Source organism: Myxocyprinus asiaticus, chromosome 10, assembly GCF_019703515.2.
Source record: "Myxocyprinus asiaticus isolate MX2 ecotype Aquarium Trade chromosome 10, UBuf_Myxa_2, whole genome shotgun sequence".
NCBI lineage: Eukaryota > Metazoa > Chordata > Actinopteri > Cypriniformes > Catostomidae > Myxocyprinus > Myxocyprinus asiaticus.
Genome location: NC_059353.1, coordinates 18,085,337 through 18,113,010, shown reverse-complemented (window position 1 = coordinate 18,113,010; position 27,674 = coordinate 18,085,337). Strand labels below are relative to the sequence as shown.

The 27,674-nt window shown below is 35.4% G+C and overlaps 2 protein-coding genes and 1 long non-coding RNA gene across 4 annotated transcripts; 1 reads left to right on the top strand and 2 right to left on the bottom strand.

Annotated features, from left to right (window-relative positions):
- Positions 1–1,660: 1,660 nt before the first annotated feature.
- LOC127447202 (protein FEV) lies at positions 1,661–5,603 on the bottom strand. The gene is made up of 3 exons (XM_051708864.1): positions 3,943–5,603; positions 3,387–3,458; positions 1,661–3,039 (listed from the first exon to the last, which is right to left on the bottom strand). Exons 1-3 carry the CDS (start codon positions 4,025–4,027, stop codon positions 2,492–2,494), a joined length of 705 nt encoding a protein of 234 aa, XP_051564824.1. The 5' UTR covers positions 4,028–5,603; the 3' UTR covers positions 1,661–2,491.
- Positions 5,604–9,811: 4,208 nt separating this feature from the next.
- Positions 9,812–12,691, bottom strand: LOC127447203 (beta-crystallin A2-like). 2 transcript variants are annotated; one of them, XM_051708866.1, is made up of 5 exons: positions 12,547–12,691; positions 12,116–12,300; positions 10,782–10,923; positions 10,424–10,566; positions 9,812–10,095 (listed from the first exon to the last, which is right to left on the bottom strand). In XM_051708866.1, exons 2-5 carry the CDS (start codon positions 12,274–12,276, stop codon positions 9,948–9,950), a joined length of 594 nt encoding a protein of 197 aa, XP_051564826.1. In that variant the 5' UTR covers positions 12,277–12,300; positions 12,547–12,691; the 3' UTR covers positions 9,812–9,947. The 2 variants fall into 2 exon arrangements, with proteins under 2 accessions (XP_051564826.1, XP_051564825.1); XM_051708865.1 differs by having other exon boundaries at positions 12,551–12,691.
- A 4,011-nt stretch (positions 12,692–16,702) lies between these two features.
- On the top strand, positions 16,703–26,817 carry LOC127447209 (uncharacterized). The gene is made up of 3 exons (XR_007898361.1): positions 16,703–16,868; positions 25,876–26,309; positions 26,406–26,817. It is a non-coding gene; the product is annotated as an uncharacterized LOC127447209 (long non-coding RNA).
- Positions 26,818–27,674: the final 857 nt, after the last annotated feature.

The following is a 27,674-nucleotide window of genomic DNA, read 5'->3' as shown; positions in this document are numbered from 1 at the left end:
AAGTCCAGTGTGTCAGTGCAGACAAATCTTGCCATAAGGCCCAGTAGAGGTGCTATTGACATGCAGATCACACTGAGGAGACTAATCAGTCTCCCCACAATACACAGCAATGCTGGAGAAATTTCTCACATTTGACATCAAATAAGAAACTAGTCAATTCAATAAGGAAACCACAAACTAATACTGAAATGCGTTGGCATTTGGACATACACTCACTGAGCACTTTATTAGGAACACCTACTTATTCATGTGATTATCTAATCAGCCAATCGTGTGGCAGCAGTGCAATGCATAAAATCATGCAGATACGAGTCAGGACCTTCAGTTAATGTTCACATCAGCCATCAGAATGGGGAAAAATGTGATTTAGAACATGGCATGATTGTTGGTGCCAGATGGGCTGGTTTGAGTATTTCTGTAACTGCTGATCTCCTGAAATTTTCACATACAACAGTCTCTAGAGTTTACTCAGAATGGTGCCAAAAACAAAAAACATCCAGTGAGCGGCAGTTCTGCGGATGGAAATGCCTTGTTGATTAGAGAGGTCAACGGAGAATGTCCAGACTGGTTCGAGCTGACAGAAAGGCTACGGTAACTCAGATAACTGCTCTGTACAATTGTACAAATATACAAGCAGAATAGCATCTCAGAATGCACAACATGTCGAACCTTGCAGAACATGGGCTTCAACAGCAGAACATCTGGCACTTTATTAGGACCATAGAGTTTCTAATAAAGTGCTCAGTGAGTGTAGATTAGCTATTTAGTATTAGTATGTTACAGGAAAAGTTTGGGATTTCTTTCTTAGTTTTCCTAGGTTGTTTGTTTTAAAATATTCATGTATGAACTCCTTGAAAAATTAAATTCTGATGGGAAACATGATTGAAGTGCTCTAGTGATTATGATTCCTATAGTAGCTACATAGTGCTAACTTTTGTCTAGACAGCAGAATTGTAGAACGAAGAGTCCACACACACACACACACACACACACACACACACCTTCACAGAAACCTTTTTGTATTTTTATTAAGAAATGTGTATGTTTACTTAAGCATTATCCTTCTGGGGACCTTTGGTTGTTCCCCACAATGTAGGTGACACACAAAATGACTAAATTACAAATATGTTACTCCTAGAAACATTATTATTATTATTATTATTATTATTAATATTTGTTATTTATTTATTCAAAATTAAAAAAAAAAACATACTTTCATGAACCCCAGATTGTGGTTTGTTAGACACACAGACACACACACACAAATGTTGGTGCAGCTATCATTATGAGGACTCTCCATAGACATAATTTTTATACTGTACAAACTACAGATTCTATCCCCTAACCCTAACCCTACCCCTAAACCTAACCCTCACCAAAAACTTTCTGCATTTTTACATTTTCAATAAAACATTGTTTAGTATGTTTTTTTTTTAAGTGATTAAAATTTTGGGGACATTAGAAATGTCCTCATAAACCACATTTATAGCATAATACCCTTGTAATTACCAGTTTGTAACCTAAAAAAAAAGTCTTCGTAAACCACTTAAACCTGCCCCCCCCCCCCCCCCCCCCTCCCCACACACACACACACACATACACACTCACACACACACATACACATGATAAATAGATCAGACGTTCTGTTAATTTACAATATTACAGTTTTAATGTATTGTTTCAAACAAAATACATTATGTAGCCAAATAATCAACATAGTGAAAAGAAGAATGACATGGGCATGGGCGAGGATCCTTGAATCCCTACGTGTATGGACCACACACACATAACATTTTTTTATTTTTTATTATTGTTATTCTTTACGATTTATTCGATTTCGCTTTTTTATGTATGCCCAATTTGGAGAATTATTCCTCCATCGGCGTTAAATAATCGCATATTAATGCGCATTATAGTGTTGTACACTAATTTGCTCAGTTTAAAAAGTGCAGCATCCGAATACTCACACATTATTTTACCAGCTTTGTAGACTATTCCCAAATTCTTTCCATTTGCTCTCCTACTGATCTCCAGCAAGAGGCTTACTTTCATTTTATCATTTATTTTTACCTTTCAATAATTTTATACATTTATACTATGATGTTTCAAGTTTTGTGAATTATCATATAGAAATAAACATCTTAATTTAAGCAAAACTGATTTCAACTGATGCAAAATGATAAATAATAATAAAAGCAAGTGTTGATGGGATCATTTGTTATCCATAAGATGGCGCTAAATTGCTTTCTTATCACAGTGATGATCAACATCAACAGCCAACAAAATATCTTGCTCAAACTCACACTTTAACTCGAATTACGTGTTTATTCATTTTTATTTAGACCTACATTATGTGTTTATTGCAAATTATTAAAGTATAATTTGCCTTTTAATCTACCTTGTTGCATTGTCCTCGGTTAGTTGCGCTTAATGAAATTTTGAAATGTTGGCCTAATGTCAGGTGCGCACTCTTGACGCATATATACAAAAATCAGTTATAGTGATTATTTATATTATTCAAGTTATTTAAAGTATTGATATTGTTAACGCAACTTAAATGCGACGCTGACACGGCACCGAAGGGTCCTGGTGGTTGCAGGCTGTGGCTGTGGTAGAGAGTCGGAGGAGATCCGGGCCAATAAGAGAACCCTGACGGACCAACACCTGGAGCAACAAGATTGAGTTTGGAAATGCCTGAAAACTGGATAGGAGCGAAGTTGCTCTGAAACTTATAAATAGCTTGTTCAGTGGAAGAGGGCTGGCACACTTGTGCCAGGCCGTTAAAGTCAAATTTGTAAGCGTAGCGCTTTCCGTGCACCTTGGTCATGATGTTTTTGTCGTAGTAATAGCGCAGAGCTCGGCTCAGTTTGTCATAGTTCATGTTGGGTTTACTCTTGCGTTCCCCCCACCTTCTGGCCACCTCGTCCGGGTCTATCAGTTTAAACTCTCCGTGGGTCCCCTCCCAGGCGATGCATGACATGTTGGCGCTGTCTGACAACAGCTCCAGAAGAAATTGCCATAGTTGGATTTGTCCACTTCCTAAAATGCAACAAAAGTAGTTTAGGATATGTATGCTATATTAATGTGGGGTGCACAAAAAAAAAACAGACCTTTTGTTATTAATATCATTTGTAGGAAAATTAGTGTAACTGTGATCTTATATATATATATATATATATATATATATATATATATATATATATATATATATATATATATATATATATATATATATATAAAAGTAAAACAATGATAAATATGTGCAAAACATAAACAATAATACGATATTATGGTATATCAATACAACTAAGAACATATATGAATTAATTATTTTTTTTTTTTTTTTTTTTTGCGATTATCTGTCAAAATATATTAGCAAAACTCACCTTTTTGTACACCTGTGTTGATTGGGGTCCAAGATGAGCTTTTGCTTTCCTTCAGTAGATTTTCCGTATGGTCTGGAAGAAAACGTTTAAATAGACTATTGCCAATTAGAATTCGTCTATAAATATGTCATATTCTCAATGTTGAAATTCAAAGTCCCTTGAAAATATTGGGGAAATTATTCAAATGCATGCACTAAAAGAGATGCACTAATAATTCTCACTATTTGTAATCATTTTAGAGAAGCGTCTAAATGTAACGTATCAATAAATAATAATTATCTGTAAAAGAGGTTAAATATTAAGAGCATTCTTGTGTTGCTACACGATGTAGCCTATTTGCCCAGAATTTCTGCCTAACTTCAACGGTGAGGTCAGGAAACGCGTCCAGGAAAAAGGATATCCGATTTCCGACGAAAGAGGACATGCGTTCAAGATGGAAAAGTCACATACAGCGGCAATGGTGCGCAGCATGCACGCGCGGACCCCTACAATTGCCCCGTTCTCTTTTAATAATTTCAGCAATATTTCTCATTTTACGCACAAAAAGACTGTGTACCTGAGAGATACATGTTAAACATAAGGCTTCCTCCGCTGTTCTGTCGCATTGTGGTGGTGGTGGATGTGAAAGGGTAGGCTTTCATTGGGGCAAAGATTTTTATTAAACTTTATCTCAAAACTGTGATCTGGAATAAATGTGAGACAGATTGAAGTTTCCAGGCAACTGTCACAAGCCCCATCTCTGAGACAATATTCAGACAGCAATTTCCTTCAGTGCATTGGTTTAATTAAAAGAGCAATTTACCTCTGTCATCCCTCCCAGTCTCCACAATAAAAAGGAACCGATAGAAATTCGGCCTTATCAATCCACCATCAAGGTTTAATAAAGTTTCTGCGTTAAGATCAGAGTTTCTATGGAGAATTGAAGTGTTTGACATGGAAACCGTTTCAGATCCTCTTTCTTTTCCGCCTTTTTACCTCTTTGCAAACAGAAAGGCCTGTTCCATGTTGGGAGAGAATATTTGCCTTTTATCGCATGCCTCAGTGCATAATGGTAAACAAGAACATTTTATTCCAAACTGATGCTGCTTTAGTACGCAGTAGAAGTGAAATGGTAAATGTGAACCATGCGCTCTGTCTTATGATCAGATGGACTAATAGACAATGACAAATATGTTGGTTATTAGGGCTTAAAAAAATCGAAGTTCCTCAATTGATGACCGATTATTAATATCAAAGTGTTACGTAATATCCTCTCTCTCGAAGCAACACGAGCTTTCAAATACATAAAAATTAATAACGTAGCCTATATGTAATATCCATTACTCCCCCTAAATATCTGAGTGTTCTAGTTCTGTTTTCCAGATGTATCATTCATTTGCTGATCTTTAAACTGGGTGTTTAAAGGCTTGTGTTAATGGTGAAACGGAGATGGTCTTTTTGGCAATAACCAGCACAAGGGTTCAATTAATTTATCACGTGTCAGCAATCCCATACAACACCCATGCACTCATGAAGAAGGAAAAACACTGAAGAGAAGAAAAGTGTGCTTTATTATATTTTTAATGCGCTCGAGTAAGCATCCAACTAATATTCTCTATCTGTACAAGGAAGTGTAATTCTTATCTAAAACTGGGTTGCGCGCATCCACATTTTTGTATATTACCAATCGCAAAAATGATATTTGCAGTCGGTTTGCACGCTTTTTCTAAGTAAACATGCTTATTTTGCTCAAGTAAACTTAACTTAATTTTTTTAAGTAACATTAACTAGTTACCCGTAACACTTAATTCATCTGTGATTAAAGTATCATTGTTTTTATTTAATTATTTCAATTGAGTTATAGCACGTTTTATACAGTAAATGGGAAATTATGACTGGAAATCTCAGTTCTCCTCAGTACTTCTTAGTGCACATAAATCTGCGCTTTTGTTAAGTAATTGAGTTAGAATGGCTTGAATTTAAAAGGCTCCAACTTCAACAGAGGTAACACTAATCACCCTCATGGTGACTTCATACAAATCACAACTATCAGCCAGGTAGCCTATAACAAAACAACAACAATAGCCATAAGAATTAAAACAATATATATTTTTAAATAACAATGGTTAATTTTCTACAGAAGTTCCCTTGTTTTGACCAAACATACACATTTTATTCAAGCACAAGGGCTTATGGGAATTCCACATTGCTGCAATTTTTCACTTGAAAATTTTGAGTTAGTAGTACTCAAAGCCAAAGTTTAAATAAAGTATATATATATATATATATATATATATATATATATATATATATATTCCATAATGTGACATTTCAAGTACTGTTTAATTAGGACCACCATTTTTTTATTTTTTATTATTATTTATTTATTTATTTATTTTATTAATGACAACTTTAGGACTTAGAGAGTAACGGTAACTTAATTAAAACTAGTAAGAATAGTAAAAACTTAAACAAGTTGAGTACACAATTTTTTACAAGTTGAGATAACTATTAGTATTTAAAGTACACTGTATATTTATTATAATTACACAGAAAAAGAAGAAACCCCAAAGCAGAACCAGTTAACCTAAAAATGTGCGTAATGTGCAGCCCTTACAAAAATTGAGAGTTCGTGGCAAATTTGACGCAAATTCGCCACGGATTAGCCTATTTTCACAAGCAAATGAGCTTTGCGGTAGGTTAAACTTGCGGCAAATTGTCCTTTGTCGCCAAAGGTTTGCTGCAGGTTCACTAAACTAGTATCGGTGAAGAGATGCAAACTTCTCGCAAACATTTGCGGCGAATCACAAGCACATTTGCATGTAAAAATAAAGAGAGGGAAATTTGTGGCAAGTTTGCCAGGTATTTCTATTTTTTGTAAGGGTGGTTACGCATAACGCCATTAAACGTAGTTTGAAAGGTTCGGATCAGGTGTCATAGTAACTACAGCACATTCACTTTTTACAGTGTAGCATACTGTGGGTTTAGAGTACCAGCATTATTAACACAAACACTGTAAAAAATAATAATAACAAATGTAACCATCACTCATCTTGTCCACTCCTTCCACTTTCACGTGCTCTGTCGGATAGTCGCTTGCGTCCCAGACTTGCTTTAGCTGCCTGAGCTATAAAAGAAATCGCAGGCAACTTAAAACAAGCCTCGAATGCAAGGCGATGCATGACTCTCTCTAGGCAGGCTGGGCAAAGAACATTTTCCGTAGGAGGTACGCTGGTTTGGACCTTAGTTGAATGAATCCTAAAACAGTAGAAGTTCATAACACTGAATTCCATAATAAACGAAAAATGACAGAGAAAGGATCTGATTAATATATCATACAATAGTAGGCCTAAATCTGAAATCTTTATAGATGTTTACTGTGGTTCTAGTAGTATTACTGGTAGATAGGGGCCTAGATTCCAGGGGGGATGGGGGGAGGGAACCCCCCATAATCAAAACAAGTAAGTGTTCAAGCCAAATCTACACCCTTGCTGGTAGCTGTAACTGGCCTGCAGTATAATAGCTAGATTAGTTAGATTTGATGTGTGATATTTAGCTTTATAACTTGTCGGCCATTTCCCGCTAAATAACTTACAAGTTTCTGACTTGCTCCCTTTAAAGTTTCACTTACCCCGTCAGTTTATGTCAGGCTGCAACCTGTCTCCAGATCCACCTGCATTCTGCTCTTGTCTGTCTTAACACTGCACTAAGAACCAGTGCTTCACTTTAAATCAGCTGGTAGTAAAATGTGTATTTGTCAAAGGTGTGTTCAGTTGAACATTTATTAGGAGATCCTGGATTGGGTGTGGGAGCAAGTTTTCAAACAGCAACTGTGCCGTCCACATCTGACTCTGTCTTTGGGTGTGTGCAGTCAAATACTGCTTGAGTCTTGAACGGTTGCATGACAAACAAACAAGAGGCGGAATCACACCCGGATCCCACTGATATAAAAGATTTGATTGGACGAAGGGGATCCCTCACTTCCCTTGTCCTCTTCATAATTGAAATATTCATCCATCGCACTAGACCTCGTTTCGAACAATGAAAACGTTTATGTTCAAACAAGAATGTATGCCTAAATGTATTTAATCCCGAAAGGTCAGGACCTCGGACAGCTCCAGTGAAACCCAACTGAGTGTGAGCATGAGAACTTCCACCCCACCCCTTTATAATTTATTGATTTCGATTTTTTTATTTTTTATTTTTTATTTATCTCTTAACCTATTGTTTTATTCATTAAATTTTGTCTTTATTGATAGGAAATTTGAGAGGCAAAAGGGAGACTGGGGGGATGGGATCATAACATGATTTCAAAGGCGCACATGGGCAATACTAACAATACTGATACTGTGAACATATTCCCTATTTATCAGTGCAGGTTTGTGTACACTTGTATTATCTATAAGCTAATATTTTCTTCTTATTATTATTATTTTATTTTTTTCTCTCCTATTTTTCCTCCCCAATTTGGAATTCCCAATGTGCTCTAAGTCCTCCTGGTGGCATAGTGACTCAATCCGTGTGGCGGAGGACGAATCTCAGTTGCCTCTGTGTCTGAGACCATCAATCCGCGCATCTTATCATGTGGCTTGTTGAGCGCCTTACCATGGACGTAGCGTGTGTGGAGGCTTCATGCTATTATCTGTGGCATCCATGCACAACTCACCACACTCTCCACCAAGAGCGAACCACATTATAGCGACCAGGAGGTTACCCCATGTGACTCTACCCTCCTTAGCAAGTGGACCAATTTGTTTGTTTAGGAGACCTGGATAGAGTCACTCAGAACTTGGGACTCCAGGGGTGGTAGTCAGCGTCTTTACTCGCTGAGCTACCCAGGCCCCCTCATTATTTTGATTTATTAATAATTTTATTGTCCATTTATTTATTTATTTAGGGGAGGGGTGGAATTCACAAATGTTTCTCTCTCTCTCTCTCTCTCTCTCTCTCTCTCTCTCTCTCTCTCTCTCTCTCTCTCTCTCTCTCTCTCTCTCTCTCTCTCTCTTTTAAAATAATTATCCAGCAAGAAACCCTAAATATCTTTTCTTTGCCTTATCAGTATTGAAAAAAGCTCAATAAACATATAAAAAATTCTAAATATTAAGATTATTGAATAGTTGTAAGCATTTAAAGTTTATTCAAATTTTATTGTAATACAAAATGATTCAAATTGATTTTTAAAATGTTTAAATAAAATCTTCAAAAATTAAATTACTGAAAAAAAAACTAAAAAAAAAAACTAAAAGGATTTATTGTCTCAACAACAATAACGGAAGAAAAAAATGTTCAAATGCTTTGAAATGCTTCAAATCAGAAATGTACATATTTATAATCTTTTAGCTTTATTAATTTACATTAATGTGTACAACACAAAGTATTAATTATAAGGTGAAATTAGAGTGATACATATAAAGTAAAAGAATAATTGTGTGTTCCTTGAACTTCTTTGCCTTCAAAATCCATAAAATTAAAATTTTTAGTACTACAAAATCAAAAGATCAAGTACAGAACATAAGTAATGAATAATTTGAACACATTTGTTCGGTCAAAAGGAACTTATTAGTGCATTTATATAGTTGTTATTAATAATTCATAGAAATTTTTGTGTTTTGTATTATTGATGTTGTTTTACTGTAATTGGTTGTTTTGTGTGAAGTCATCATTAAGGTGATTAGTGTTCCCTTTGGTTAAGTTGGATCTTTTTTAATCAATGTAATATTTCTTTGCGCAGGTAAATGTGCATTGCTGAAGTGCATGCTATATCTGCACTTCTTTGGGGAATCAATTGTTTAATGACTGACCTCAGTCATTATTTTCTTTTGAGCCAATTATATTAGGTAGAAACAATAATAGTAAGAAAAGTTAATTTGAAACAATGTGCTATTAGTTGTTAAATCTTATTCGTGTAACATAGCTTTTTAAGTAAATCAATTTGAAAGAACTGATACATTTGTGTATATCTATAAAGAGTTTCTAGTTATGCTGACATAAAATTACCATAAGTTGAATTTACTTATATATAACTGAAATATCAGATTTTGGCTCAAAGTGCGCCTACAGTAGTTGTTCAATATTAAGTTAGCAGCACTTTTTCTAAATTATAAAATTATCTATTTTTTCTCAAAAACAGATAAACAACATGCTGATACAACAAACAGTGAAAGACTAACATGTTCTTATGCTCTTGTTTATTAGAAATATATTACAGTCTTACATCCCTCGTGTAGGTGGTATTAAACATCAATAAGTAAGATTTGCTGGTCTTCATCTGGTGTAAAGCATCCCTATTTTTAAATATGATGGAGTGGCTTATAACATCAAAAGTCTTCTGGCTCTCTATCTCTGCATTATTACAATTATTTGGGAGGCTTGCTCTAATTCACCGATACCTTTAAAAAAGCATCAGTTCATTAATTACCACAAAATACCACTTGGCAGATCCATGATTTAAGCAGGGAAGTTGTTTTATTTAAAAAAGCAAGAAACTGCCACAGGCACTCTTTTACCATAATTTAAATAATGTCTTTAATGCCTATTTTATTGACACGGCATGACATGGTGGGTACATAATGTTGTTTGGTCTTATTGTTGAATTCTGCGCATAGACTGGATCTGATTGGTGTGTGCCTGGGTGCCGTACTCGTTGTAGCATCTGTACTCTCCTTGGCGTCTGTCTCTCTCAAAGATGTACTGATATCCACGGTAACCAGGAAACTGATAGCCTACCCAGCTGCCAGAGAAAAGGGCAAATCTCATTTATTGCTCCGCACACCAGTAAGAGCTGCTACATTATGCAAGTGATATGTTATTTGTCACAAAGAAAATTTTAAGATGTGCTTTTGAAGACACTTATTGAAAATCACCTTTATTATTTCTTGAATAGAATTTAAAATGTTTTTTTATAGTCAATGGTTACAGTTGTGTCAATGTTTGTCTCGCATCTTATCAGATTCTGATGTCGGATAAAATAGTGGTTTTATTGTTAACCCTAATATGTTAGCATATCAAATGAACCAGTAGCTGTTAATGACAGATAAGCCATGTGAGGAATAACTTACGCTCCAGAGTTGACTTTAACTGAGGGAACTTCCTTGCTGCACCAACCCATGGCTTGGAGGGAGGGATAGTCATCACACATCTCAAATTTACGTCCCATGAAGTCTTCACACTCATAGAGGGTAATCTTACTGTCACTGTGATTCTGTCAGGGAAAGTATGGGAAATGGGGGGATGATTTCGAGGATTTTTCAGAGGTAACGTGTTATGAAGTAATTATAATTTGCCATTTCAACAATGAGATGTTGACAGAGGTGATGGACTAAGTCTTCGCAAAGGCTTAGACTACAAGTCTGTCTAAAACCAAAGGACTCGTCTCGGTTGTTTGATGTAATATTGTACCCCCTGAGATAAACTTACAGCACATTTAATAGGTCTGAAAGAGAGCATATGCTCTGTTCTGTAACTGCTATTGCCACTCCAGGCCTGGTAACAGGGAAAGTCTCCTTTCTCTAGAATAAACTGCTGGCCCTGGAACTCAGGATACTCATACCCCACCCAGCTGAAAGAGAGAGAGAGAATGCTTTAGTCAACACAAACCAGGAAGCAACAGCGTTTTACATGGCAATGATCTCTGCTGATGAGGATACAAAAGCAAAAGCAAACATGATGGTGTGGGCTGAATGGAGCTGCTCTATATTCTTTTATCAGCTCATCTGTCACCGCAGGCAGCCGAAACACAGCAGGCAGCTGCCAGCCACACAGACTATATCTGCTGTATCTCTGTCTACCTTTTGTTTAAACTCTGTAACATACACTCTCTGGAAACCTGCCTTTTCATTCTCTTACTGCAAATCAGTTTGTTAAAATCTTTAGAAAAATAGCATTTAGACTTTAGTTGAAGTTGGAAGGGCTGTTGATTACTATTAAATTGGTGATTTTGTGGGACATTATGTGCATAGTATAATTTTTTGGCATCTATGTAAAGACAAATCAGTTGAAGCAGTCCCTTAATTGTAATGTAAGCTTGTTTGTTTTTGTAATAATTCTTGCAATCAAACTAGAAAACAAAACAAAGGGAAATTATTAATATGAAACAGACAACAGTCAGAAACTTAAAGGAACCGAGTTAAGCTCAATTGACAGCATTTGTGGCATAATGTTGATTACCACAAAAAGTAATTTTGACACATCCCTCCTTTTCTTTAAAAAAAAAATAAATAAAAAAAACGATACTACAGTGAGGCATTTACAATGGAAGTGAATGGGGGCCAATTTTTGGAGGGTTTAAAGGCAGAAATGTGAAGCTTATAATTTTATAAAAGCACACATTAATTCTTCTGTTAAAACTCATGTGTTATTTGAGCTGCAAAGTTGTTTTTCTAAAACTAAAATCACTGTAATACATATTGTTTATGTAGCTATACTTCTGAAACAGTGAGTATTTTAACATTTACGGATTGGCCCCCATTCACTTCCATTGTAAGTGACTCACTGTAACCCAATTTTTTGCTTTTTGTAAAGAAAGGAGGGGCAAGTCAAATTAAATTGTTGTGGTAATCAATATTATGCCACAGATGCTGTTGATTGAGCTTAACTTGTATTGAGCATGGAATATTCCTTTGAATGCTAATCCTTTCCCTTTACAAATATCTTACCATATCTCTATATCTCTCATACAGTATATTAAACATCTGAGTAATATCCTCTTTGCGTTAACTTTTGCACAAAAGAAATGCAGGTGTTAGACTTACGGGCCATTCTCCACCTTAATGGAGCGAATCTTTCTGAAGTCTCTGTCCAGAATGTTCTGGCACTCAAATGTGAACTCACAACTCTTGCCCTGGAAGAACTCCTCCTCGAACACAGTCATCCTAAACTCCCCCCTCTGCTCCAACTGCTGCTGCGGGTTCATGGTTGCTGTCAGTCACCGCGCTCTCTACCGGGGAAAAGTGTGGAGAGAAGAGGGGGATAACCAAGACCACAGCGTGAATTCATGCACTCAGTATAACATTCCTTGGTAGATAAAGTAAAAATCGATTCCTGGAGTTTTGACAAAGCAGGAATGTATTTGTTTCCTGCTTGCATGATCTTTTTTTATGACCTTCTCTCTGTCTGGGCTCTTTAATATTGGAAAGGAATCCGATGTTTCACTTTGAGAGTTAAGACAGTGTGGCATACTCACGTACTGAGGTGGGACAGATCCAGTATAATCAATGTGGAGGCTGAGCCTTTGTACGGTGTTTTTATAGCACAGGGCCCCTCTTTTAGTGCAAAATGCATACCAGGCCTGCACACTCAGCAGCAGCCACAGAAAATCCGCATTAGCCTTCACTATTGTGGAGCCCAGTGCGGCCCATTGTGAAGGTCTTAGAGTCACTGACTCATCAAAACTCCACTCTCTGCCCCCAAGCTGGACCATTGGTTGGTCACAATGCCGATACTTTGGCATGAGACTTTGATTGGATAGAGCAGATAATGGCAGAATTGTGGGAGATTAGATAGAGTGATGGTGGTTATCTCTGGTGGCTGGTTGTGGATGGCCTCTTTGGGCAGATCTGTGTGCTGCTGCTGGCCTATAGGAGGAGATGCATATTATGTAACAAAATGACTATATGACATCACTACCATGGACACAGCATAATTCACATTGTTAAATACACCAAAAAAAAAAAAAAAGAATCAAACAAAAAAATACTTGATTTCCATTTCAGATCAAGTCAGCATTAGACACAATTTTCACAAATTTGCTACTGGACTATTTCACATTTTTCTGTGAAATGTGTTCCCTTTTGTTCCTTCTCTTGCCTTTCCGCTTTTGTTTATTTGTGGGTGTGGGTGCATCTCATTTAGCAAAAGACAATCTCTTTTATCTTCTGCCACAAAATGCTGTTGTTTAGATATAGAGATAGATTTTTAAGGTTAGACCTGTAGTTCAATAAATAAAAACAAGGAATAATATATAATGTAAAATGATGAACTAAACATTCCAGATTCAGTTAGCATATTCAGATTCATAATATAAAGCAAGTGTTATTTGTTTCAGAACAGCACAATTTTCCAAAAATCAAAAAGTCACATTAACCCTTAAATGCATACCTTGGGTCTTTAGTGACCTGGGGCCTCATTCCACCCCCTGTACCTTATCTTTTTTTGGATTTGTGCCCACACCTCTTCAGCATTCCTCAATATTTCTCTTATAAATAATGTAACACAAAAAAAAAAAAAAAAAAAAAAAATGGCTATATAGCAATAAAAAAAATGTTTATATATTTTTTTATAATGGCTTAAGTACCAAAAGTGTATAGGATCATTAGAGACCTGAGGTATGTAATAGTGGTTGTTTGTTTGTTTATTTGTTTGTTTTGCACTTCCAAAAATTATATTTTTATGATTATTTCATATCTAAACTTCATAAGTTTACTATCACAAGATATATATTATTTGTTTATTGCAAGATAAATTAGTACAATATTCATACAAATAAACACAATATACGTATATTCATACAAATAAATAGTCAAGTCATTTTTATTTGTATAGCGCTTTTCACACATCACTTCAAAGCAGCTTTACAGAAAATTATGATTTAACAGAAAAAGAAGCTGTAATATAATAATGTCTTCGAGTAATAATAGTAAGGTTTAATAAAAAAGAAAACATGATTGTAAATTGCGCCTTAAAATAAATAATAAAATAAATAAAAAAGGAAATTATATTTGTATTTAAACCCCCAGTGAGCAAGCCGAAGGCGACTGTGGTAAGGAACACAAAACTCCATAAGATGTTGGTTAATGGAGAAAAATAACCTTGGAAGAAACCAGGCTCACTGTGGCGCCAGTTCCCCTCTGACTAAACAACATGAATATAATGCCAATATTAGTTATGTGTGTGTAGTACAAGTCAAGATTTAAAATTAGTAAACTAAGTAAGTGTTAAGGGTCAGTGTTTAAACAAAAAGATTTTGTATGATCTGTAAGAATAATGACTAAAGTCTTGGAAGTCCATCCTGAATTAATTGCGGAAGTGAACACAGATGCATTGTCCTTTGATATTTGGCTGATGAAGTCTTAAGTTGGTAATTAATTTATTATCTTTGTATTCCATTTTAAGAGTGTAGTCCATTCTTTGACCAAGGTGATGCAGGCAGAGGACAGTGAGGTGCACTGCAGTCTGATTGTAAGCATGTGGCAGATTTATTTCCGGTGAAGTCCATCTTAAGAACAATAAGTACAATTCATTTTCTGTGCAACAATGGTGAATTATCAGTATGCCAAATGTGTACACATACATATTATACATGCTATTTGTTTCTCAAGGTGGTGCTATTATTTCAGTGTTTGACTTGATTTACGTTTGACATTGCTATTTGATGAAGAAACAATACTGAAGTAAACTATAGCAAGTGTAACACATGAACAGTTTTAAATGACTATTGTCATTTGGGTGTACTACTGAAATTGTGTAAGTTGTGCATCTGTTTAGACTCAATAAAGCATGAGAAAATACATGTGTAGTTTTAGTGTATCTTATGTGTCCTGATTTGTTGCATTATCTATTTGAAACACAGTATGAAATATAAAACATCAAAATATATTTTATTCTATTATTTTCTAATTGTCTTCAAAATAATTTTGGAAATTTTACACTATCTGGGCATTTTGTAGATCCATTTGTAATAGATATACGTGGGTCTCTAAAGACCCGAATATGTAAGAGTGTTTGGAGAAATTCCCATGGATTTAAGGGTGAAAAAAATAAAATAAAATAATAACAATAATAATAATAATAATAATAATAATAATAATATATTAAGTAGTTTACGGGGACTTTTTGTTAGGTTACAAACTGGTAATTACAAGGGTATTATGCTATAAATGTGGTTTATGAGGACATTTCAAGTGTCCCCATAATTCAAAACGCTTAAAAAACATACTAAATGATTTAGTAAAAGTTTTTTGTTGAGGGTTAGGTTTAGGGGTAGGGTTAGGGTTAGGGGATAGAATCTATAGTTTGTACAGTATAAAAATCATTATGTCTATGGAGAGTCCTCATAATGATAGCTGCACCAACATGTGTGTGTGTGTGTGTGTGTGTGTGTGTGTGTGTGTGTGTGTGTGTGTGTGTGTGTGTGTGTGTGTGTGTGTGTGTGTGTGTGTGTGTGTGTGTGTTGAAAATTAGTCCAGTGGTCAGCACTCCTGATGACATCTGGTGGTGTGATACTTAATTGCATGACGAACACCTCTGGTTCTGATTTTATAATTCTGATTACCTTTAAGGTTGCAACATTACTTTTATTATTCATATACCTAACTTTCGTATAAAATGATGTTGGAAACAAATCCCTTTAAAATATTATAATATGCCAAGGCATGCATATGTCTGTATGTGCATGCACATGTAATTATTCTCACCTGTTAGGTGTTGTTTGTATAAGAACAGGTGCAGTAGGGACGCAGGACACACAGCTGTTGTCCAGTTATTCTAATTTGACAGATGAATCATGCAGGAGCTCATTTAAATCTCATACGCCCCAATTCAAAAACCCGGTGCAAGCGGGCTATCTATTAGTTCCATCCATACCTTATTTTCATTATGAAAACAAGAACAAAGAGCAATTGCAACATGAGACTATTACATTTCAAAGATGATAATTTTTATTTATAAAATTATTGTTTCTATTTGGGCTACCATTTGTGTAATTACATAATAGGCTATGTAATATATTTCCACAATATACTATATCTAATATTAAGTATAGTGGTATTCCTGTGAGAGCTCATTTGATTAAATGGTTAGGTGGTGACATCACCTGTTTTAACCCAGGTCCAGGAAATCCGTGAATTGAGATTTCCAATTGTGCCTTTGTCTACTTGTTGAAAATGCATTTGACTAGCCTTGTCTAGAAAATTAAATGTACTGAGCTCTGCAGAACCCTTTTCAAGATCAATTTGGCCCTTTCACATATTAGTGAATTTAAAGGAATTTTAAACTTCTGAAAATGTATGAATTTAGGGTAAATCCAAAAATGGTAATTTCCGGTTATGGATTAATAGAGCACATCTATGAGTCTACAAGCTCCTCGTTGCCTCATTTTCTGTGATGCTGTTGTACTGAGAATGCATACTGCTTGCAATAACATTCTCAAACAAAGCTATACTACATTGTACAACCCTTCCTCAAAAGATGCATTACAAGATGATGTAAGCTCAACATACACATTTCAAATGCAAAAACAAGGTGTAACTGTCAGAGCTATTTGACATGCAAATCAGTTCTTTGCATTTCAGAACGCATGACAGTTCTGTATCACTCCAAGAGTATTTCACTGTATCCTAGTAATAGCAGGATTTGGCATATCACACATTTCATTTGAACAGATCCATTTCAGTTGGTTAAAGTCTGAAAATAATAAAATTATCTGTGCCATGTGTCATTTCCAGGAAAAAGATCGCCCTTAAAAAACTTGTGTACATGATGCGGACAGTATCATCAAACTCTATTTAGGTGAGCATTTATTTTTTTTATTTGTTTTTTTTTTTTTTTGTTGTTGTTTTTTTGATTGCCATGGATTACATTTCCAGTTTTCGAACAGGTGTGAAGGTGCCCTGAAATATGCCTGTGCTATCTGAATATTTAGTGAAAGACCTCAAAATGTCCTGGTTGACGTTTTCTTTATGGCGCCATGGAAACTAATCCTTCTAAGGGCAAATGTGAACAGGTCCAGACAACTAGTGCAGGTGACATCTGCTCAGATAATGTCCTTTATGTGTTTGAACACACAAGCTGAGCTGTACTGCAGAATATTGTCATGTGAGGTAGATACAGACATTTCCATCTAATCTACTGCCTAGGGCAAGAACCATCATTTGCATTTTTAATAGTAACCCTTTTAACTGCCACATAGCCCACAGGCAACGCCTGTCCAGCAGGTAGCTGTTTGCAAATCACTTTATACAGACTAATGGAATAATGTTTCTTGGGAGATGTGCAGCATTCAAAGAGAACTGTATTGTGACGATTACAAACTATACTGTAGTTGTTTTAGAACATAATCAAAGAACAAATAAAAACAAATATATAATTATTCATATATTTATTAATATTATTATTGTCTTATAAACAATTCCTCTTTAAATTGAGATTTATTGGAGGATCTGGATTTTCTGTCTCTATTTTATTAAAATAATTGATCAAATTCAGAATAATGGCCATTGAATTATCTCAAAGAGATTAACTATGATGTTACCTGAACCAGCAGAGCTCCATTAAAGAAGAAATGTTCTGACAGCTGAGGGTAAATTGCATTTAAAAAGTGGACAGCCAGGATATTTACACAGTGAATAGGCTATACAGCACGAAACTGCTATTACACAATAGACTTAAACATTCTTAAAACACATTCATTCTATTGTTATATAAAATAAAAAATAAATCACAACAAAGAAACAAAATAATTCTGGTGTGTAAAATTGTCACTTTTTACCGTTTTAAAAAAACTGTTCATCACAACTGAATGCTTTTAACATTAAGTTCACCTTTTTTTCTAAATAAAGAAAATTTTCTAAATAAATAGTGAGCACAATAATATTGCCTATAGACTCAAATTCATTATATTTATTTGTTATTTATGAAACAATTTATTACTGTTGTTAATGGGCATATTATACATGTTTATTTGATTTATTTATCTATTATTATTTTTATTATTATTATTATTATTATTATTATTTTATTGTGCCAAAAGGCTTCGGTCATAAGCATAATCTTCCAATTCTGCCAGCAGTGAAATTGTCGATGTGTCTCGTTGCTCTGGTGTTTTACTGAAGCGTGTCTGCATCTGCGTAACGCGAGCCGAACGAACAAAACCTTTTCATCTTCAGGTATTGCGCGTGAGGCTCAGCGTGAGACAAATACAGAAAACACACAAACGATTCATTCTTCATCTTGATGAATCCATTAAGCCTCTGATGATGACCTGTCCTTTTCCCTTTAAGGCAACTGAGAAGAATAGAAGAACAAGCAGTAAGATTGAAATGGTCATTCGATATAAAACTTGACTAATGCATTATGATTTCATTAACGAGATAAATATTTCATGAACGTGATGATTAGCTTATATATTTGTAATGACATTTCAAACGATTTCAATGTAGGCCTACATAATGATCTGCTAAGCATTTGTTATAAAGTGTTACCAAAACTTGTTACACAGAGCAGATCAGTTTAACTTACCTTTATTCTCTCATCTCTCGTGAGATGCTTTAGAATGTTCTTCTCAGAGCAGACCTGACGCATTTAGCTTTATATAATGTTGGTGTATACAGTCAGTTGCACGCGGGTAAATACATCGATCTGTGCTCTCTCTTTAGCGCGCTGAACTCTGTCGTGGACACCTGTCACACAGCGCTTTCCTCTCATCCAATATTGACACAGGGAGCAGGGGCGGAACTAGAATTTTTTTCATGGGGTGGCATGAATACTATGAGGGGTGGCAACACCAAAGCAAGCGCCCATGCATAGTTCTTATGGATCAAGATACCAAGCTTCATTGCAACAAGTACTAGTTCATTAATTGGAGTCGCTATCAAATTATAAATATCCATGAATTTGCAATAAAACTGCATTTCCACAGGAACAACACAGAGTAACCATTTTGCTACTGATTTGCCAACATAAAAAAAAAAAAAAAAAAATCTCCAGAGTAACAAGAGATTGTCTATTAAACACATCAACAAATTCTAAATGTTCCTTAGCTTGACATAAAACTGGCAATCTGGAATAAACCACATTATGCTGGCCAAATTGTTTTATTTTGTTAAGTGTAGTGGAGAGTAAAAAAGCACATTCAGAGTTGAAATCTTTGGCTGTTTACTTGCAGAACAAAATAGGAATAATTAACCTATATAAACATGATGTACAGCTTTGTTCAGCAGTCTCACCTGTAGCCTATAAACAAATCATAATTTGCAGCACAAACACGGACAATCTTTGCCAAAAAATTTACGCTTCAACCATACCAAACACGGCACAAACCATGGAGACAGATGAGAGTGATTGACATGGGGTTTAGCCTGCGCGATTTCACGGCTCCCAAAAGCTATCTTGTTTAATACAAAGAAAGGAAAACATTATGATGTTTCTTTTAACGGCACAAATCAGTACAAACGAACGGCATCGGTTTGGAGTGATTTGGACGATATGGGTTGGAGAGTGACGTCACTGCTCCCAAAAAGTTTCTTGCTATATCTAAAGAAGGGAAATAATTACAGTGTTTCTTTGAATGGCACAAATCGAGCACAAACGAACGACACCGGTTTGGAGCAATTTGGACCACAAGGGGTGGAAAGTGACGTCACAAATTATAAATATCCATGAATTTGCAATACAACTGCATTTTCACAGGAACCACACATAGTAACTATTTTGCTACTGATTTACCAAAAAACAAAACAAAATAGCCTTAGCTTCACATAAAACTGGCAATCTGGAATAAACTTCACCACATTATACATGCCAAATAGTTTTATTTTGTTAAGTATACCCATGGATGGAGAGTGCATGCATATTCAATGTTATTCTGCTCATAAAATCTTGTAGGCAAATCAACTTTGTAACAGCTGGAATAAGCCATTTGAGAGGGAACATTAACACAAAGTTAGTTCTAAATAAAAATAAACTCAAGGAAACTTGTACTTTGGGTGGCAGTGCTGCAAAACTCATGAATGTTAATTATTTTATGTACAATAAAAAAAATAAAAAAATAATAATTAAATCACCCATTTTGATAAACAGTCATTCTTAATGACCGATTCAAGCACTCAGATAGATATTTCACATAATATGGTAATTTCATCTCTACATCTGCCACTATCAGTCTTGGGATTTTTTTAGTCAGTAGATGAACACATAGATTAGCAATTTAATCAAGAACATGACTGATTGGTCTAGTGGTTACTTTTTGCTTTTAGTTTTTAGAGGTTCTGGTTTCTAATTCACCCAAATATAACTTTTTACCATAATAAACCAAGATTGCATCTGTATGTCAGTGGATGGGTGTTACACTTTAAAAATAAAATGCAATAAAAGATGCGGGGAGACGAGAGTAGCGGAAACACAGACACATTTATTGACTGTTCTGTATTTGAAAAAACAGCTAACTCCGAAGTTCAGACAGCGACAACCACAAACTCTCCGCTCCAGCAGCGGGAATCTACGCGAGTGACCAAGGTGACCAAGAAGATGGCACAGTTCACGAACACTCGTCTCCCATCGCACAACCCAGCCATGAAACACTCAGTTTATATAGGAAGGAAACACACTGCATGCCTGGTCCTCCCCATTAACAATCAGCTCACCTGGTCACCCCACACCTGAGAATGATTAAGAGAGAGGGAGATAAAGACAAAACACACTCTCTACATACACACAAACAATACGGCCGAGAAGTCCATGACAATGGGGGCATATTTTGCTTTTCTATTTTACAGAAAAGAGCTTGAGCTGCAGAAAAATCTGCTGACACAAAACAACACTGATAACAGCCACAACGAACATTTATCATAAAATTCAAAATAACACATTCCAATCATAACATACACTGGTCAGATGAAATAGAAACTCCAACTCAAAATTGGAGATGTTTCATCTGGATTATACACATACCTGATGAAAGCTATTTCACAATGTGCTGAGGACATGTCTCAATTGACGACAATATATCGAATAATCATTCAGTGAAGATTTAAAAAAACAAAAACAAAAAAAAAACAAAAGAGAAATTAATCTCTTACCTCTTTTTTTCTCCATGTATTTGTCCATATTGTCATATTGTTGTTGTGGATGAGGAAATAAGCTAAAAAAAAACTAAACCTGCGAATACCCAAACACTGCACATGATATGCAGCAGCAAGTACGCGACTGACTGCTGCTGTTACCCATCACACCATTAGCCGCTTCTTTGACCTATCATGCAATTGACCACTGATATACTTTCACGTGATTGGCTGCCACTGTAATCAATCACACATCAGTCTGTGTAGTCATTTGTGTGTCCGGTGAGAGTTGAGGCAGTTCGACATGAATAAACCTCTACACAATGTCAACATATTACATTTCAGCAGCGGCCCGTGCATTTTAAGTCTAGGCCTTCAGTGCGATTCATGCCATAAAGAAAACGCAGTTTCACAATGAATAAGACACCGTATGCCTATCATACATTACGTGGCAGTCATCTAATAATACCAACTGACATTTTAAAAACAAATCCACGCACGAAAGCCAGAACTAAGGAGGTCTAATACCAAGAAAAAGCTCTCTAATAATATTTGCGATTTAAATTTTGCTTGCAATAAATTTTGTTTCGTCAGGGTAAACGATTACTTTTTAAAACTTGATCCGACACTGAATGCTCAAGCAGCCTAATTTACACTTAAAATACTCTTGATGTTGCTGTAACAATGCAAAAAGCACTTACCAATTTGCTTGAAGTGAAAATTAGTCCTCTCCTGTTTAATTAATCAATCGCTCGATCATCCAGAACATCTCAGGTTTTTAAATCCATAAGGATCTCTTTCTCAACAGCAATAACAGCAGTGATGACAACTGTCTCATCAGCAAGATCTCACGCTCTTCGCTTTCAAATTACATACATCACTTAAAGCGTGATTACGTCACTCAAGGCCAGCTAGAAGGCCTGGACTGGGACATATCCTAAAGACCACACCCACAAGAACAAATAAATCAATCTGATTGGCTGATGAATCTGACAATTTGACTTAAGATGCCTATTTACTTACAATGATGAGGGATTCTGTTGAAATTCTGAAGGCCTGATGGGGTGGAGCTCAGACTCACGCACTGCTTCAGCTAACGAGCATGGCTTCGGGCAAGCGATTTGTGAAACAGTTGTCACACTTTGCTTTTAAGCATCGAGGAATAAATTCTGATTGGATAAACTTTTCGTTTTTTGCTATTTGTTTGTAGATGAATTAGGAGTGGAAAGCGATTGAAAATACAAAGGCAAAAAGGTCAATGAGAATGAAAGGATGAAAAAATATTTATTTATTAGGCATTTTACACCAGCAGAGAAGGCTTTGCTGGCCCTAAGAAATCGCCACTGTTACATTTATATTTTAAACATTTGTATACTTATACTGGGGTGGCATATGGGGTGGTAATGCCTTTTCTTAGGGTGGCATTTGTCACCATTTTCCACCCTGGTAGATCCACCCCTGATAGGGAGTCATATGGGAGGGCCAGAGTAGATTACTTCTCTCTATTATGTCAATCTTTTCGCTTTGTTCAAACTGATCTCGTGTTTCACAGAGTTAAAATGTGTTGAGGATGTGGATATCGAAAGGTGCCTCAAAAACTTGAATAAAATAATCCACATTTACAGTTGACTGCCTGAAGCTGATAGCTGCAAAACCTCCAAGCAATATTTGCTACTCTATGCAGATCGAACAAGCAAGAGCCTAGTAGTAATTTGTTACTACATTTTTCAATTCATTTTATTTTATTATTATTTTGTACATGTATGCTTCTGCTTGAGTGCTTGAGAAGTTGAAAAAACAACACATGGACTTACATTTACAGCATCAGATAGTATCAATAAGGGAAGTTAAAGTTGCTGTGACCATTTATTATTATTTTTTATTTTTGTTTCACACTTTTTAATCACAATTTATCAGTTCACAAAGTAGTCCCCCGGTGACAAATAACATTTTTAGGAGCCAAAATATTTCATGTGGTCTCTCAATTGACATGAGGTCATGAAAACTGCATGTATAATAAAAACAGGCCAACACAAATGAAAAGAATGCTGTATAAAATGGTTTTAAATGCAGAGCAGCCTGTTACACTGCAGGACACTGCTGTCAGTGCATGGCATTAAACCTCAAGGACTCAATTATCAATGAAAAGAGGAAGTAGGGAAATGACAAAAAAGGAAATGAAATGTCAAGGCCCTGTAGGCCTATTCTGCGTTTATGAACATAATCTTTGGAAGACTCCTTCAGAATTGTCTGATTATATCCTGATTATATATACACTTTCAGCTTCACATTCAACTGTAGCATTATTGAGCTAATGGGCCTTATTTGTCAATGTTACCTAGCCGTTAATAACCATATAACAACTTGTATGCGTCTGCCCCCTTCTGGTTCTTATGGTACATGACAAAAGTGGCTTTCATGAAGTATTTAGTGTTATTTATTGAACTTTAAAAGGTGGAAATACCTCAATGACTGTGAGTTGTTTAAAACATAGGCAGAACATGTTGTCACACTATACTGGGGTAAGTTGTCACAATGGGAACCTACCATTAAATAGACAATTTTAGGCTTCTTAATGACTTTTGGCAAAATTTTAAAGTAAAACAATTATATAAAAATAATTCATGAAACAGCAACAACATTAAGGGTAGCAAACAAAAAAATATTGTTTTGGCCAACAGATATTGTATACAATCAATTGTAAAAAAAAAAAAAAAAAAAAAAATAATAATAATAATAATAATAATAATAATATATATTTTTAAAGCAAATCAGACCAGACATTTATGAAAAACCCCTTGTCCTAGAACACAGATAAAACATTTGATTGAAATACCTTCATTATATAAGTTGACCCTTGCTTGAATGTATGCTAGTGTGGTTTTATTGCATTCACATGTTTACTTAACAGCTATAACAATAATGATATTTTATTTTGGGGGATAGGATTCATAACAAATATATATTTTACAATTTATATATTAATAATTTTGCACTATATATTGGAAACCACCATACAAAATACTGCTAGAGAAAAGAAAAAAACATTTGTGTAATTGGACTTCAGACTTCTGGGCACTGAGATATATTGCACTGACAAATTCCCTGTGTGACAATTAGCCCCAGTTTACCCTATTTAACTATGACTGCAAATTAACACTGTTTTTCATTATTCACATTCATTCACACTGTCAGTACTGTACATTCTGGAATCATTTATAATTAAATTGTATTACAGATATTAATACTGTAAGATTTTTAATTGAAAGTTTTATTACCATGTGTGTACAAAACCGAATCTTGTTGACAGTGTGATGATAAAGGCTAAAAATATACCTAGTATTAATGTTGAACAAATAATCAGACTACAAACTGGTCCCCAAATTACTCTTTCCATTTCCAGTGGGATTTCATTAGCTGGCCTGTGACAGTCTTTTCAGATAAGCCTCCCAGCCTGCCTTCCTGTATTCCTCTGCAGCTCTGAGCTGATCTGGGCTGGCAAAAATACCTCATCCCACAATTCCCAAGATATCACAGCCTTTAGAGCAGAACACATCTTCTGGACTTGAATACTGCTGTCCAAGTTCATCCCCTGAGGAACAAAAGATAAACAACCAAATGAAAATACATTAATAATAATATGATCTGTAAAAAACAAGGTGCATATTTAAAATAAAATGCTAAATATTCCATTGTACAGTATAGTTTAGAGTATAAGTATTTCTATAGCAATACCTTCACCTCAACTCTAACCAGACTCCTGTTGTTATCAGTCAGACAGGGAAGCTAATGTCAATACTGTGTGGATAGTAGAACATACCTCCTGCCTGCATTTGCACTCCTGTGCCATGTATCACAAAAAAAAAAAAAAAAAAAAAAAAAAAGAAAAGCTGAACAAATTCTGGATTCCAGGATTGGTTTTAGCTTGACAAAACTCACCAAATCCAATCAGGCTGCATTAGGGTTAAGTGGTATCAAGATGCTCGTTACCAACTTCCTCTATCAATTCAGAGTTTGATCCCGATGTTATGATTAGTTCAAGTGTGCGTAGCAAACAGCCAATCGAGTGAGAGGCAGCGAAATTTATTTCTCCACTGAAGATGTTTATGAAAATTATGATAAATTATAAGAATTTAAACACAGTTGTAACACAGCAAAAGAGGACGTTAAAAATGTGATCAATCACAACACATTTACACACAGTGGTGGGTTTATGATTTCTGAGGCTCCAATCAACCGACCAACCCGGGGCCCCATTTTGAAAATGTTAGCTTAAAAATCTTTATACAATTGATTTTAAATCATAATTTTAAATTCGTCCTATAAGCCGTACATACATTTAAAATGTTTAATTAAATAAAAATCTAGTTAAATGTAATTAATGCATGTTTTCCAGTTTTTCCACAGATAAAAAAAGCAATAATTTGTTTTTGTTTTTTTGTGAACAGGGTGTGCAAAACCTACTACTTCACCCAGTAACATTTTGGAATGTAGTTGGTATTTATTAATATTATAACCCATCAACTATTTATTGTTGTCCAGTTTGTCATTATAACATGATACAGTATTATTATTATTACTTTGAGGATTTGTTATATACAATAGTATTATATTCCTGTCTTATTTACTTTATTTTCACCTGGAGCTTTTTGTGTGGTTTGTGTGGTGGTTAAAACCGCTACTGTTTAGAGGTGAGTGGACATGCAATTTAAGACATTTTTTTTTTTTTTTCCTCATAGGATGGACTACCTTACATGGGATCAAGTGCAGGCACCAATGTCTCCACCATCAGCATCAACATCACTAATGAGATGACCATCATTTATCCACCCACTTTTGCTGCCATTGGTCTTGTGCCCTTCAACATTAACCCTCACTATCTGGATGCTGATCCCAACAGCACACATATGGGGGTATGTGCAGCTAATCATACACAAAACAACTCCAAATAAGCTCTCTGCTGCTTTGAAACAATATTTATGTGAAAAGCACTATACAAATGAACCTGACTTGACTTAATAAAGCAAACGTTTAAGATACGTTCTTAAGTTTTTTTAGGTGCCCCTTATGATTACATTTTTCATAAATGCAGATTTGATTTAGCATTTTACAGGAAATGCGCAAGCAGAGAATTATCCAGTTTCACAAGGAGCCGGACACACCATGTGTCCTGGTATGTCAAAAAGCAGTTAAGAATATCCAGTTCACTGCATTCTTTACTAGTGTGATTAATCCAGACTGAGCACTAATACTATACTGTTCATTACAGTGTCTTAGGGAAGGATGCATGCTCTTAGTGGAGGGAATCAAGGTCACCCTACTAGGGTGCACCAAAATAAGACTATTCCAGAGGTAATGTGGAGATTCCCGCTCATGCACACATGCAAAATATGCAGAGAGAAAATAATAATGCCGAAGAGTGCACAGTAAATAACAATGTTTGTTGATTTCTTTCTCAGGGGGAAGCAAACCACAGAATATGAACCGGGCAGTGATCTGAGCTTCTTACTGACAGATGCACAAAAGACATCATTGTAATAATGTACAATGCATACAAACTTTAGTTTTTACAATAAATTATAAAATCCAATGTAAATTTAAAAACTCTTCATTGTACATGTGTTTAAGGCAATCATAGAAATTAAAGGGATAATTCACCCAAAAATGAAAATCTCTCATCTTTTAATCACCCTCATGCCATCCCAGATGTGTATGACTTTCTTTCTTCTTTGAACACAAACAAAGATTAGAAGAATATTTCAGCTCTGTAGGTCCATACAATGCAAGTGAATGGAGGCCAGAACTTTGAAGGTCCAAATAGCACATAAAGACAGCAAAAAAGTAATCCATAAGATTCCAGTGGTTAAATACATATCTTCAGAAATAATATTTAAGTCCTTTTTACTATAAATTCTCCTCCCTGCCCAGTAGGTGGCGATATGCACAAAGAATCTGAATCACCAAAAACAAAATAAGAAGAATGTGGAAGTGAAAGTGGAGATTGATAGTACAAAAGGACTTAAATATTGATCTTTTTCTCACCCACACCTATCACATCACTTCTGAAGAGAATTAACCACTGGAGTCTAATGGATTACTTTTATGCTGCCTTTATATGCTGTTTGGACCTTCAAAGTTCTGGCCACCATTTACTTGCATTATTACAGAGCTGAGATATCGGTCTAATATTTGTCATTTGTGTTCTGCAGAAGAAAGAAAGTCATACACACCTAGAATGGCACGAGGTGAGTAAATGATGCGAGAATTTTCATTTTTGGGTGAATTATCCCTTTAATCTCATTTACAGCCCTTTTGCTTTATTGGAGTACTTTTCTCCAAGTACAAAAACAATGCAGCCACTTTAGTTTTAAAAGACGATGGTTTGTGAATTAAAAGGATGCATTTGGTTATTCATAAACCAGATACATGATAATAGTTACATAAATACTGTGAGGTCAAGTTCATCATCATAGATTAGAAAAGGGTGTTGTAGGATAGAAGGAACTTTAGACACTAAAAAAGTAGAGACGAAATACAT